Source organism: Moschus berezovskii, chromosome 14 (genome assembly GCF_049115385.1).
Source record: "Moschus berezovskii isolate FMDL1 chromosome 14, NW_MosBer_1.0, whole genome shotgun sequence".
NCBI lineage: Eukaryota > Metazoa > Chordata > Mammalia > Artiodactyla > Moschidae > Moschus > Moschus berezovskii.
Window position 1 is genome coordinate 22,178,429 of NC_142473.1, and position 15,082 is coordinate 22,193,510.

The 15,082-nt window shown below is 38.5% G+C and overlaps 1 protein-coding gene across 1 annotated transcript in view; it reads left to right on the forward strand.

Moving 5' to 3' along the window:
• DDX10 (DEAD-box helicase 10) overlaps positions 1-15,082 on the forward strand; it is a 329,965-nt gene that overhangs the window by 12,019 nt on the left and 302,864 nt on the right. Inside the window, exons 3-8 of the mRNA XM_055422984.2 lie at positions 551-681; positions 1,713-1,871; positions 2,924-3,044; positions 3,918-4,107; positions 9,776-9,902; positions 13,286-13,448. Of these exons, the coding sequence (XP_055278959.2) occupies positions 551-681; positions 1,713-1,871; positions 2,924-3,044; positions 3,918-4,107; positions 9,776-9,902; positions 13,286-13,448 (891 nt within the window). The remainder of the gene's footprint in view (positions 1-550; positions 682-1,712; positions 1,872-2,923; positions 3,045-3,917; positions 4,108-9,775; positions 9,903-13,285; positions 13,449-15,082) is intronic.

The window sequence follows — 15,082 nt, forward strand, 5'->3', positions numbered from 1 at the left end:
CTTGGTTTAAGGATGGTCAGCCCCCTGCTGCTTCTTAAAGTAGTTGTCCTTCTGTGTACTCACACTCCTAGTGTTCGTTTTTGTGTCCAAAATTTCCCTTTTTGTAAGGACATCATTCAGATTGGGTTGGCTTCCCTGGTAGCTCAGAGAGTAAAGCATCTGCCTGCAATGCGGAAGACCCGGGTTCGATCCCTGGGTGGGGAAGATCCCCTGGAGAAGGAAATGGCAACCCACTCCAGGAGAATCCCATGGACAGAGGAGCCTTGTAGGCTACAGTCCACAGGGTCCCAAAGAGTTGGACTGAGCGACTTCACTTTCTTTCTTCCTTTCTTTGAGATTGGATTAGGGCCCACTCTAATGGACTCATTTTAACTTAATCACCTCTTTAATCACCTGTCTCCAAATATGGTTGCAGTCTAAATACTGGCGGTTGGGATTCAACATATGAATTCTGGGAGTGAGGGGTGCACAGTTCAGCACCCCTGAACTGTGGATGCTCATGCATCACGGATGCTCTAACGTGTCATTTTCTTCCTGTCTGTACTGGCAGGTTTGCAAGAAGCCCAGTACCGTTTGGTAACTGAGATACAGAAGCAGACCATTGGGTTGGCTTTGCAAGGTAAAGATGTCCTTGGTGCTGCCAAGACTGGCTCTGGCAAGACTTTGGCCTTTCTTGTTCCAGTAAGTGGTTTTTTCATGTTGGGTCAGGTCCTTTGTTACATGATTTTAAAGCATTCTGTGCCGAGATAGATAATTATGTGAAGAGTTGTTTGGTGTTGGGTTTCCCTGGCTAGAATGCTGGCTTTATCAGACAGGGGCCACATCTCTCTTGTAATCTGTTGTATTCCCCATGTCCTAATATAGCACCTCGCACATGGTGGGCACTCCATCAACTTACTGAAAGAATTAATTGTTATATGTATTCACAAGCCTGAATTCCTGAAGGTTATCGGGTGTTCCAGGGTGGCAGGTCAGAGTAGTTCTGCTCTGCAGTGAGCCTGGTGGGGTGGCGGGGAAGGCTGTTTCTGTTCTCTTGCAAACCTGCGAGTCGCATTTATGCTTGCTACTTGTTTAGAATAAAGCTGAAACATGCTCACTCTAAGGAAATTGAGTCATTCTTTGAGATTTTTCCAGGACGTTGTCTTTTACAGCAGTAAAACAATAGAGCCTCTGAGGACTTCACTTATATCTGTTATGTGGTTGGTCTCATAGTTTTTAATTTCTTCTGAATAATCAACTCAGAAAAATCACATTTGGTTTTTGGTTCTAAGTGTTACAAAATCATTTTTCTCTCAAATCCGAATTTTTTATAGCAATATCTTGAAAATTCAGTCACTGTATAACTATAGCAGTTACACAGAGTTTATTTTAATGTGGTTTCTGTTCAGAAAATGATGACAAATATTTTTCTGAAATATGTTTTAATGGCCTGTGGGCTGTACAGATATTCCTCTGATTGCCAGTCTCTGCGTGGCATGTCTCTGGTAGCAGCTGAGCTGCCATACGGCTTCTGTTCCTTCCCTCTGTGACTTGGGAAAGGATGCTTTGATGGATAGAAGGAAGAGAAGAAACAAAGCAAACAGTTTCTTCTGATTGAGACTCATGAAAATATGCTTTCTGCTTAGAAGGTGCCTCTGATTTGGAGTGGCAAGGCAGTCAAAAAGCTGGCTCTCTGAAGGACTTATTGAATGTGAATTTGTTCTTTTTTTGAGGTGCTGGAAGCCCTGTATCGTCTGCAGTGGACCTCAACAGATGGGCTAGGGGTTCTGATTATATCACCTACAAGAGAACTGGCCTATCAGACATTTGAGGTTCTCCGAAAAGTAGGGAAGAATCATGACTTTTCAGCTGGCCTCATCATCGGTGGAAAGGTTTGTCTTTTTGTCCTTGTCCTTCTTTCTTTCCTTCCGTGCCTTATGTTGGAGCACTGTGGCAGTTTACCAGGAAGCGGTGGAAATTTCATCTAAACAGACAGGCTGGCCCCCTAGACAGGAGGTGGTAGCATCCTGGTGTGGTCACTGTCATCTAAAGTCTTTGAGTTTTGCAGGTCCAGAAAGTTTGTTTTGTCAGGATATCTGGACTGATCAGATTCTCTGAGATTAATTAATTCCAACTAACCTGAAAAATCTATTTGTTAATATTCATTGGGAAAGGTACCGTTTGAGTATGTGGACTAGTTCCTTTCAATAAGGTATCTGAGAGGTTGAATAATTCAGAACATTGCTGGGTCAGCGGCAATAGAAAGGAAGGTGAATAGAAGGTAGTTTTGAGGAGTGTTTATTTTAGGTCCTGGTAAAGCCTGCTGCTCCACTTCTCTTTCTTTTAGTTTACCTGGACTATTTGTTTCTGCTCAAGTCACTTCTAGGTTGTGAGGATAAATACTTGAATTCTTGAATTTATATGCAGACATGCCCAAGAAAACAGTGACTATCACAAGTCCTCACATACTCATGTACCTGTCACCCAGGTTTAACAAATAACATTCTGTGGTTCTTCTTTCGAGGAGGAATTTTCTAGAAATTGGAGAACTCTTTTTTTTTGCAGTCCAGGAAATGCAGTGAGTGGTATCACAGAACCTGTTCATTGTCCCTGGATTCTGACTTAAAGAATGGGTTTCATTCTAGTTTTTAAGTCGGTTCTGGCAGACACAGGAGGAAGTAAAGACAGAGCATTCATGTATTTCTCATGACTTCAAAATCCTGCATATGATTAAGGATCTAGAGGAACTCTGAGTTCTTTAGTTCTTAACTAAGGGCTTTTATTTGGCCCAGAAATTTGGATAGGCTGTAAAAACATAAGGGAGAAGCTATTTCTAGAGTCTCTACATTGCTATGATGAAATGCCACATGTAGATGGCTTATATAGTTTTGGTACACGGGCTGCTCAGTGATGTGTCTTAATCAAAGGAAACAACTGTTTTCAGGATCTGAAGCATGAAGCTGAGAGGATCAATAACATAAATATACTTGTTTGCACACCGGGTCGGCTTCTTCAACACATGGATGAAACAATATGTTTTCATGCTACCAATCTCCAAATGTTAGGTAAGTCTAATGAATCTTTATGAAAATAATCTCATTCTTAGGAGCAAGCTCTCATAAATTTTAATGATAGAAATGTTTTATTGAATAAATACTGTCATTAAAAATCTTAAAAAGAACTCAAAGCAATTTTTCGACATATAGTTCTAAATACAGAGAGTACAACTGAGACCTTTTTTAAGTCAAAAGAGTCAGAAAGAGATAAGCCCTCTATTCCATATGAAATTAGATTCCTCAGTATTTGACACTGCTATGAGTTATCTTTTAAGGTGAAAGATAAAAATCATCATCTACTTACAATGTTACCTATTGTGTATTTTTTAAATCAACTTTTTGTCTTGGAGTAATTTTAGCTTTATAGAATAGTTGCAGTGATAGTACAGACAGTTCCTCTCTACCCTTCCTTCCCTCAATTTCCCCATTGTAACATCTTCTAAACTTCTTACTTGCCAAAGTAAGTTCATTGGCGTATGTGTGTGTGTGTGTGCCTGCTGAGTTTCTCAGTCGTGTCTGACTCTTTGTGACCCCATAGACTATAGCCTGCCTGGATCCTCTGTCCATGGAATTTTTCAGGCAAGAATACTGGAGTGGGTTACCATTTCCTCCTCCAGAGAATCGTTCCCCCCTGCCCTGCAGGGATTGAACCCGAGTCTCCTGTTTCTCCTGCATTGGCAGGCAGATTCTTTACCACTGAGCCACCTGGGAAGCCCTAACATTGGTGCATTTATTTAATAATTCCAAACTTCTTTTTTTATTTCACCAGTTTTTCCACTAATTCCTTTTTTCTGTTCTAGAATCCTATCCAGAATACTGTATTGCTTTTAGCCTGATGTATATGTTAAATATTGTAGTTCAGTGTGCATTTTCCCTTTTTAGTTCTCGATGAAGCAGATAGAATCTTGGATATGGGCTTTGCTGAAACCATGAATGCTATTATTGAAAACCTTCCCAAGAAACGTCAGACTTTGCTTTTCTCAGCTACACAAACCAAATCTGTAAAGGACCTTGCACGCTTGAGTTTGAAAAATCCTGAGTATGTTTGGGTTCATGAAAAAGCGAAATATAGGTATGTATTATTTGAAATCATATTTGATCCAATCAAAATCGTGGTTCTCTTTTTAGATGAGAATTTAGCTTTTCTTGGAAAGCATATTAATGTTATTGATTAAATATGCAAAGCATAGTGAATATAGTGGTAAAAAATATTTAAATTCTCAATACGCCTTTAAATGTGAGACAACTTTAATGTAGTATTTCCCAAATTGTGGTGTGGGGAAAAATTCCCCATAAAATGGGAGTGAGGTGGGAAAACGTGTTCCTGGATAGTTAAATAGCAAATGTTGAGTTAAGGTAAAGCAGTGTTCTTTAAGACTTCTCAGAACCTTTGATTTTTTTATGAACATTGTGATTCTTAAAAGCAGTGGGAGATGAATAAAGCTTTCTGCATTTATCAAAATTATTTTGGTTTAGAATCTTTTTTTTAGCTGTATTATGCAGGGCTAATGTGCTATGGAGCACATTTTATCAAATGCATTAATATTTAGCAAAATACTTTTCTGTTTAAAACATTCCAGCAACAGCTGTTTTGTTTTGGTCTCACTAAAGCTGGAAAGTAAGATATGTGTGCCTGTGTCAGCCATCTCCTACTTTTTTGATATCTGGGACCACTTTTGTGGAAGACAAGTTTTCTACCGACAGTGCGGGAGTGGGGTGGGGTGGGCTGGTTTCTGAATGATTCAAGCTTAGTAGGTTTCACGCTTCTTTGAAAACCTAATGCTGCTGATCTGACAGGAGGCAGAGGTCAGGTGATAATGAGATGGGGAACCACAGTAAATACAGCTGAAGTTCGCTCGCTCACCTCCTACTGTGAGACCTGATTCCTACCAGGCCACAACTGCTACCAGGATCGGGGACTCCTGGTCTTTGTGGCAGTAGAAGGTGTGTGAGTGTGAGACAGAGAGAGAGATATGTAAATAGATTGGGGAAAATATGTTTTAAAGTGTATTTTGATATTATGACAGCTGAAAATCTGTGTATGTTTGGTATTAATCATACATACATGCAGACCATGGACAGATATGACTTTGAGAAACGTTTTCCAGTGAATTTAAATTAAATCTGTGTTGATGATCTCAATGTGGGCTCGCCCCTACCATTATCTCTGTCTTTCATTTCTTGGTGTGAAATGCTAGCATGAAAAGAAATATATTGGGAAAATGAATTGAGTTATCCTCTTGGAAAATCTTTAAATGCAGGGAATATGGACATTCAGGCCCACCTTGACTTTGTTAAATGCAGGGAATATGGACATTCAGGCCCACCTTAACTTTGTTCAACCAATAGATGTCTAGGATTTCAAAAAGCCTGAGAAGAGGCTAAATTCTATACTTCCTGATGATCCTAATGAATGAACTTTGGAAAATCTGAGTTCTGGTAGCTTTGGTTATCAAGAACTCCTCAGGAATGGGATAGCAGGAGATATATGAGTTATAGTTACCTCCTTGGCTTACCAGTGAGTAGACATTGGTTTTTGTTTGTAAAGTTGTGTAGAGATAGCTATTGAAATCCTTAGTACAATTAATTTGATAGTCTAAAGACTGTCTAGGTCTTTTGATTTTCTTTTTTTTTTTTTGCTGTTTCCTTTCTGCCTGTTTTAAAAACTCACTAGTGTCTTTACTAGACACTCATTTTTCAATATTAGATGGTCTCTAAATTGCAAATTAATTGTACATATTATCCCTGTCCCCAATTTCTATAGATAATAGTTGGTCTTTATCTGTAGATCATAGAGTTAGTTAGAAAAAACTGAGTGTAAAAACTGTTTACTTCATAAATAATTCTTGAAAGCAGTTCCATCATTTGTAAAAGATGTGACATTCAGAAAACATTTTAGAAGGTGGAAGGCAGATATTTAGCAACATAATTTACAAAACTGCAGCCTATCTGGTAATGACTACAATACTCTGTAATTTCAAATTCACCAGCACTATAAAAAGCAGCTGCTCCTGAATTCTGTTTAATATCATTATTGAATTTTCTCCTTTACCAACTTAATAGTTTGGTTCATATACCCTGAGAGATTCTGGTTGAGAATATTTTAAGTCATAAAAGAATACTGTCAAATCATAAAGGATCAGAAAAATCAGAATAAAATCTTTCTGAGTTGTGTATCAGAGTATACGCAGAAGTACACCAGTGTGTTTCCTTTATATTGCTGTCAGTTCAGTTCAGTCGTGTCTAACTCTTCGCTACCCCATGGACTGCAGCATGCCAGGCTTCCCTGTCCATCACCAACTCCCAGAGCTTGCTCAAACTCACGTCCACTGAGTTGGTGATGCCATCCAACCATCTCATCCTCTGTCGTCCCCTTCTCCTCCTGCCATTAATCTTTCCCAGCTTCAGGGTCTTTTCAAATGAGTCAGTTCTTCGTATCAGGTGGCCAAAGTATTTGAGATTCAGCTTCAGCATCAGTCCTTCCAATGAATATTCAGGACTGATTTCCTTTAGGATAGACTGGTTTGATTTCCTTGCAGTTCAAGGGACTCTCAGTCTTCTCCAACACCACGGTTCAAAAGCATCAATTCTTTGGTGCTCAGCTTTCTTTATAGTCCAACTCTACACTTCAGTCTTCATTCCAATCCCAAAGAAAGGCAATGCCAAAGAATGCTCAAACTACCACACAATTGCACTCATCTCACACGCTAGTAAAGTCATGCTCAAAATTCTCCAAGCCAGGCTTCAGCAATATGTGAACCGTGAACTCCCAGATGTTCAAGCAGGTTTTAGAAAAGGCAGAGGCACCAAAGATCAAATTGCCAACATCCGCTGGATCATGGAGAAAGCAAGAGAGTTCCATAAAAACATCTATTTCTGCTTCATTGACTATGCCAAAGCCTTTGACTGTGTGGATCACAATAAACTGTGGAAAATTCTGAAAGAGATGGGAATCCCAGACCACCTGACCTGCCTCTTGAGAAACCTGTATGCAGGTCAGGAAGCAACAGTCAGAACTGTACATGGAACAACAGACTGGTTCCAAATCGGAAAAGGAGTACGTCAAGGCTGTATACTGTCACCTTCCTTATTTAACTTCTATGCAGAGTACATCATGAGGAACGCTGGGCTGGAAGAAGCACAAGCTGGAATCAAGATTGCTGGGAGAAATATCAATAATCTCAGATATGCAGATGACACCACCCTTATGGCAGAAAGTGAAGAGAACTCAAAAGCCTCTTGATGAAAGTGAAAGAGGAGAGTGAAAAGGTTGGCTTGAAGCTCAACATTCAGAAAACAAAGATCATGGCATCTGGTCCCATCACTTCATGGGAAATAGATGGAAAAACCGTGGAAACAGTGTCAGACTTTATTTTTTTGGGCTCCAAAATCACTGCAGATGCTGATTGCAGCTATGAAATTAATAGACGCTTACTCCTTGGAAGGAAAGTTATGACTAACCGTGATAATATATTAAAAAGCAGAGACATTACTTTGCCAACCAAGGTCCGTCTAGTCAAGGCTATGATTTTTCCCGTGGTCTTGTATGGAAGTGAGAGTTGGACTGTGAAGAAAGCTGATGACTGAAGAATTGATGCTTTTGAACTGTGGTGTTGGAGAAGACTCTTGAGAGTCCCTTGTACCGCAAGGAGATCCAACCAGTCCATTCTAAGGGAGATTGATCCTGGGTATTCATTGGAAGGACTGATGCTAAAGCTGAAACTACAATACTTTGGCCACCTCATGCGATGAGTTGACTCACTGGAAAAGAGTCTGATGCTGGGAAAGGTTAGGGGCGGGAGGAGAAGGGGACGACCGAGAATGAGATGGCTGGATGGCATCACTGACTCTGTGGACATGATTTTGAGTGAACTCCGGGAGTTGGTGATGGACAGGGAGGCCTGGCGTGCTGTGATTCATGGGGTCGCGGAGAGTCGGACACGACTGAGCGACTGAGCTGAACTGAACACTTCCATACGTGATTTCTGGAAAAACCATAGCTTTGACTAGATGGACATTTGTCAGCAAAGTGATGTCTCTGCCTTTTAATATGCTGTCTAGGTTGGTCATAACTTTTCTTCCAAGGAGCAGTTGTCTTTTAATTTCATGGCTGCAGTCACCATCTGCAGTGATTTGGAGCCCAAGAAAATAAAGTCTGTCACCGTTTCTATTGTTTCCCATCTATTTGCCGTGAAATGATGGGACCGGATGCCATGATCCTAGTTTTCTGAATATTGAGTTTTAAGCCAGCTTTTTCATTCTCCTCTTTCACTTTCATCAAGAGGCGTCCCTTTTTTCCCTTATATGAACACATACGCAAGGGATGCCTGTATGTGCATGAATGTATATATACCTTCAGTTCCGTAAATTGTATCCAGTTTTGCTTCTTTCAGTTAACAGTATGCCCTAGTGATCACATCATAGCACTATATAGATTCCCCATTCCTTTTTTAGAGTTGTATGTTACATAATTGTGTGGATGTACAGTGGTTCATTCCACACGTTTTTTACTGATGGACATATGGGTTGATTTCCATCTTTTTTTTTTCTTTTTGCTGTGTAAATTAAATGATAGTGTATATTTTTGTGTTTTTACCAGATTATTTTCTGGGACAGAATCCTAAAAGTAGGTTTATTAATTCAAAGAGTAAATGCGTGTATATTTCTCTATAACATTTTTATTATCAGACATTTCAAACGTGTACAGTTGAAAGAATTTTACAGTTAAAACCCTATACGTACCACCTGGATGCTTCTTGATGGTAGCATCCATTTACTGTCCATTTATCCATCCCATCTTATTTTTGATGCATTTCAAAGAAATTGGCAGACATCTGTACACTTCCTTTAAACATTTCAGTACGTATATCAGTAACTAGAGTTAAATATTTGTATAGAGATTTTCTTTCTTGACATAAGATTTACATACAGTGCAATGAATAAATTGAGTAAATTTGCTCAGTTTTGGTAAATGTGTATGTCTCTGTAACCCAAGGCCCTACTAAGAGGTGGAACCTTAGCATCAGCCCAGCAAGTTCCCTTATATCCTTCAATTGATCCTTGACCCTACCTTTGTAGAGGTGACCCCTGTTTGCATGTGTATATTTACATATAGATATATGTATATTATATGTATATATCTCTATATTTATATGTATATATATATTTATATGTATATAGCTCTACATATTTATATGTATATATATATGTGTGTGTGTATATATATGTATATATCTATATATATTTAAACTTTGTATTTGATATTGGAGCAAAGCCGATTAACAATCTTGTGATAGTTTCAGGTGGATAGCAAAGGGATTCAGCCATACATATACAGGTATCCATTCTCCCCCAAACTCCCCTCTCATCTAGGCTGCCACATTACATTGAGCAGTGTTCCCTATGCTATACAGTAGGTCCTTGTTGATTACCATTTTAAATGTAGCAGTGTGTACATGGCAATCCCAAACTACCTAACTATTCCTTCCCCCATTCTTCCCCCTTGGAAATCATGTATATTTTTGATATTTAATCTGTAAATGATTTTGAGTGTATTTTGGACATAATGCTGTATTCATTTCCTAAGGGGCAATAGAGAAAGTTGTTTTCAGGATATGTATGTATGTGTGTATGAAAGATTTGCTTGGGAGGCAGACCATTGTTAACATTTATTTTTCGGTCTGGATTTCAAAGTTACCAATGTGACATATTTTTAATATTTTCCCTCTTATTTGCATAAGCACCCCTGCTACTTTGGAACAGAACTACATAGTTTGTGAGCTGCAGCAAAAAATAAGTGTGCTGTATTCCTTTTTGAGAAGCCACCTGAAGAAGAAAAGTATTGTGTTTTTCTCCAGTTGTAAAGAGGTACCTGATGTTTATTGTTCTTAAGTTATTCATGTTGAATTATCATGTATAAATTTCAAATTTCAGTTATAAAATGCTACTTTTCTTTTTTAATAAATGCAGTGCTAAATGTGAAGAGATTTGTAGATAATGAGAATCTTGTGTCTTCATTTTTAAAGGAACTCATGGATGAGACTTCAAGCTCAATAAGGAAAGGCAGAAACCGTTTTTACTTCAGTGTTGTTAGCATCCAGCACAATACTTGGAATATGGTAGTCCTCAATAAATATTGGTAGAACAACAGTTGAGTGGCTAGGCTAACTAGAAGTCTTTATGACCTATTGTCTACCTTACCCTCTGAATACGCCATTTATTTCCCTGCCTCTTTGTCTTTGTTCATGCTGATGTGCTTGTCTCCCTGTGTTCCTCCGTGTGGAGGAATGATTACTGTCCTTTAAGGCTAAGCTCAGTTCAGTTCAGTCCAGTCACTCAGTCGTGTCTGACTCTTTGCTCAAGTTTTATGCCTGAAAGTCCTTTTCTGACACTCCCCAACCCTCCTTTGACAATGAATCGCACCTTCCTCTGTCCTTTGGTAGTGTTTTGATTATATCTGCCTTTGTTTATCAGCATTTCTTGAACACTAGTCATGTGCTTATAAGTAGAGGATTCAGTGATGTATAAGAAAACTTGGTCTTTTCTCTTTAAGAGAAGAAACTATGGTTCATTTTTGTATGTTACTTTTCTTTTACTATATTTCAGATTTCCTGATAGCATATAGTTGTTGGTATTAGTAGATTGATTCTAGATTTATAGCTTTTGCAGTAGCTTAGCATGATGAATATGCAGTGAGTTTTCCTTCAGTTTATGGGTAAGATAAGTAGTGTTCTGTCTCTATTTTGAGAAAAGCAAAGAACTTCATTATTTTTCCATGTAAAGAATGACTTCAGATTTTTTAGGCTTCTTTTAGATTTTTAGAATTTTATATTTTCCTAAAGAATGGATGTTTTTCGTATTTACGTACAATAAAATAATGTTTGAAGTTTTTACTCTGTAGTACTCTGCTTTTCCTCTTCACAGTGGAAAATGTATACTCTGCCCTTTTTTGATCTTTATTCTTTCTATACCTCTTCAGTTCTGTGACTTTAAATGCTGTCTGTTTTCTAACGATTGCCAAATCCACATCTTAAGCCTTGACTTCTTTCCTGAGTATCCATTTGACTTCTAGATATTTCCATTTGGGTAAGCAATTTAAGATTTCCTATTTCTGAGATCTGCTCCTTCCAACTCTTCCCCATCTGATTAAATGATCAAATCTTAAATTCTTGCCTGTCTTTAACTCACATTCAATCTGTTGACACCTCTCACCACCCCTCTTGCTACCATGCAGTTTAAACCATGCTTAACTTTTTCTTGGGCTTCCCTGGTGGCTCACAGGTTAAAGTGTCTGCCTCCAATGCGGGAGACCCGGGTTCTATCCCTGGGTTGGGAAGATCCCCTGGAGAAGGAAATGGTAACCCACTCCAGTATTCTTGCCTGGAGAATCCCATGGACGGAGAAGCCTGGTAGGCTACAGTCCATGGGGTCGCAGAGAGTCGGACACGACTGAGCGACGGAACGGAACGGAACTTTTTCTTAGGCTCTTGGTTGATCTTCCGTTTCTTTAGTTCTTCCATTTCCATGTGTGCTTTTCTGAGATTGGGTTGCCTAAGAGTGTATATCTGTGGTCTGGTCTGTGGGTTCTTTCTCATCTCAGCTTTCACAATAACCTTTTAAAAAACTTTACAAAAGGAAAGGAGGAGTCCCTCTGTGCCTAGTCTTACTAGTGCGTTGTCTAAGGATCAGAGAATCTTCCTAGCACCAGAGTATTATATGAGAAAATGAATAACTAATGCTGGGATAGCAAGTCAATTTTGTAATTAGGTGGTTTCCCATTCTTTCAACACAATTTGAAGGAAGACTTAATGGAGTTACTAGCTGATAGATGTGGAGAAGGAAATGGCAACCCACTCCAGTATTCTTGCCTGGAGAATCCTGTGAACGGAGGAGCCTGGTGGGCTGCTGTCCGTGGGGTCGCACAGAGTCAGACACGACTGAAGCAACTTAGCAGCAGCAGCTGATAGATGAAATTATTTGTAGTATACCGTCATGACATATAGGAACTAAAAAATTTAAGATTCTTTCTAGTCCCTTTTCTGTATTTTCATGAAAAAGATTTTCTTAACACCTATATTAGAGAAATGGAATAAAATAATGCTGGACTCTGCCTTAGTTTAGCAATCACTAGTATTCATTTGTAAGTATGTAAAGACAAATAAAACTAAAGCAATAGCTTCATCTAGTCTCATAAATTGAGAGAGATTATATTTTATTTTTTAAATCAAATTCTGACATCTTTTTTTGGCCAGTTCTAGGCAATAGCAACCCACTCCAGTACTCTTGCCTGGAAAATCCCATGGACGGAGGAGCCTGGTAGGCTGCAGTCCATGGGGTTGCTAAGAGTTGGACACGACTGAGTGACTTCACTTTCACTTTTCACTTTCATGCATTGGAGAAGGAAATGGCAACCCACTCCAGTGTTCTTGCCTGGAGAATCCCAGGGATGGGCGAGCCTGGTGGGCTGCCATCTATGGGGTCGCACAGAGTCGGACACGACTGAAGCAACTTAGCAGCAGCAGCAGCATACTAATAATTGTAATAGTAACTGAGTCTGAGAACTTTTAATGCAGCTTTATAGCTACAGAAAATTAAAATTAAAACATATATACATACTTTTGTCATTGAAAGTAATGAATTGTGATAAAGTAATCAATAAGAGACTGCATAAAACAAGATAAAATTCTGTGAGGTCAGGAAATACAAATATGAGTTCAAGGAAGAAAAGAAATGATGTAAGATTTTTCTATTAAAAAAGAGGTTCTTCACATTTTGTTAGTAATTTTCCTTTTTTAAAGACTGTTCTAGAGCAGTCTTAGGTTTGCAGCAAAATTGAGGGGCCCTGCCCCACACATGTGTAGTCTCCCCTTTTATTTTTATATATTTTGAAATAACTGGTGGCAGATACCAAATTGAAGTGCTATTCAGAATCTGTTGGATACATTTATGAGAGGTAAGTCTTTACTTTAAAATATATTTAAATTTACCAGAAATGACATTCTTTGCAACCACTTAGAAATGTCAGATACTAAACTTAACAATTTTGGGAGAGCGTATTTATTTCAAAATTCTTTTAGGAAAAATAATATGAGCAAAAATGTTTGAAGATCACAGCTCCATACTACATTTCCTTTTCTCTATTCTGTACTTTAATTAAATGTGTGCTCCATAATGCATTTTTCTGTTCATCTTGTAAACTTGCTTCCTGCTGTTACCCAGAAGTACCAAATCATTTTTTGGTTAATGCCTAGGTTCAGTATCTGTACCGAGTGTTCTGCCGACTGCGTCCTGGTGTTTCCATCCTCGCCCTGCATGGGCGACAGCAGCAGATGAGAAGAATGGAAGTCTATAACGAATTTGTTCGCAAGAGAGCCGCAGTGCTCTTTGCTACTGATATTGCAGCCAGGGGGCTGGGTAAGAAAACTTCTTTTGAGAAAATTTTCTGTAATCAGGGTCTTATAAAGGGCCAGTCAGTTCAGTCAGTCAGTTCAGTCGCTCAGTCGTGTCCGACTCTTTGCGACCCCCTGAATCACAGCACGCCAGGCCTCCTTGTCCATCACCAACTCCTGGAGTTATAAAGGGTATCTTTTGGTAATTCAAATAGTTTGACTCAAATAATTGGGCTTTATTTTATAAAAGAAAAATAAGTAAATTGACAGCCGAGATGACTAAACTAAGGATATATCAGTGAAAATTTTTGTAATATTTTCACTTTTTGTTCTCTTATTGTTTCATGATAGTAATTGCATCACAGAATCTTAAGGAGCCTACACATCAAAGGAAAGTTAAAACTTTAAAGATATGAAAAAAATTCTTTCTATTGGAAACTTGACAAATACTGTTACAAGAAAAATCAATGAAATCCATCTTTTCTCCAAACATTTTACTTTTTAAGATCACTACATTTAATGTGTTTAAACTTTGAAAAAGCCACTATAATATTATATAACTGTTGGCTTTGTGGGAGTGGGATGGGATATGTAAGTAATTACAGAGGAAAGCTAGAGGTAAGGAAAAGGATGAAGAGAAATAAGTGGTAATTTGAATTCTTCTATCAATCTTATTGCATTAATTATGGCAGATTTTAAACATACACGAAGAAATTAAGCCTAAAGCACCCTTATTATACATGGTACCCAGTTTGAAGGGTTATCTTTTTCTTGATCTCCCTTAGTGCCTGTGTCCTGTCCCTCTGGGAGTGTTTTAAAGTATATCTCAGTCATCGTATTAGTCCATTCGAATGTGACTGGCTGCAGTAGTCAAGTATGCATGTTTTTAAAGATCTCTAGGCTGTTTCTCAGCCCCAATAACTCATTCCGACTACTCTCTCCTACTCTCTAATCCCTCATTACTGTTTTGAATATGTAGTTTTGAAACAGTTTTGTTATGTTTATATCTACTTGTATTACACTCTGATTCTACCTGACCCTTCTGATTTTTCAACTTTAAATAGTTTAGGTCAATGTAAGCAATTAATTATATTATACATGTAATATGTATTCTATATATATCACAATGAACAGATATAACTATTTTATTATATTTTCCTTGCAGTTTGTTAAAGAAGCCAGTTATTTACTAGATGTAGTTAGAGTTCTCTTTGTCCCCTTTCCCAGTCTTTAAATGAAGGCTGTTCACCTCTTGTCTGTGATAGAATTCAGGAGGTCTGTGAACTTAGATGGAGAAAAAATTATATATATATATTTACTAACCTTTAACTGAATTTAATATTTTCTTCAGTTATAGATGGAAGCAATGAATTGTTGTGTTAGTACCTGTAACTTTGTCGTCAATTGAAAGCGTGTTGTTGTTCAGTTGCTCAGTTGTGTCTGACTCTGTGATCCATAGACTGCAGCACAACATGCTTCTCTCTCCTTCACTGTCTCCTGGAGTTTTCTCAAAATCAGGTCCGTTGAGTCGATGATGCCATCCAAACATCTCATCCTCTGTCGCCCCCTTCTCCTCCTGCCCTCAGTCTTTCCCAGCTTCAGGGTCTTTTCCAGTGAGCCAGCTCTTTGCATCAGGTGGCCAAAATATTGGGGCTTCAG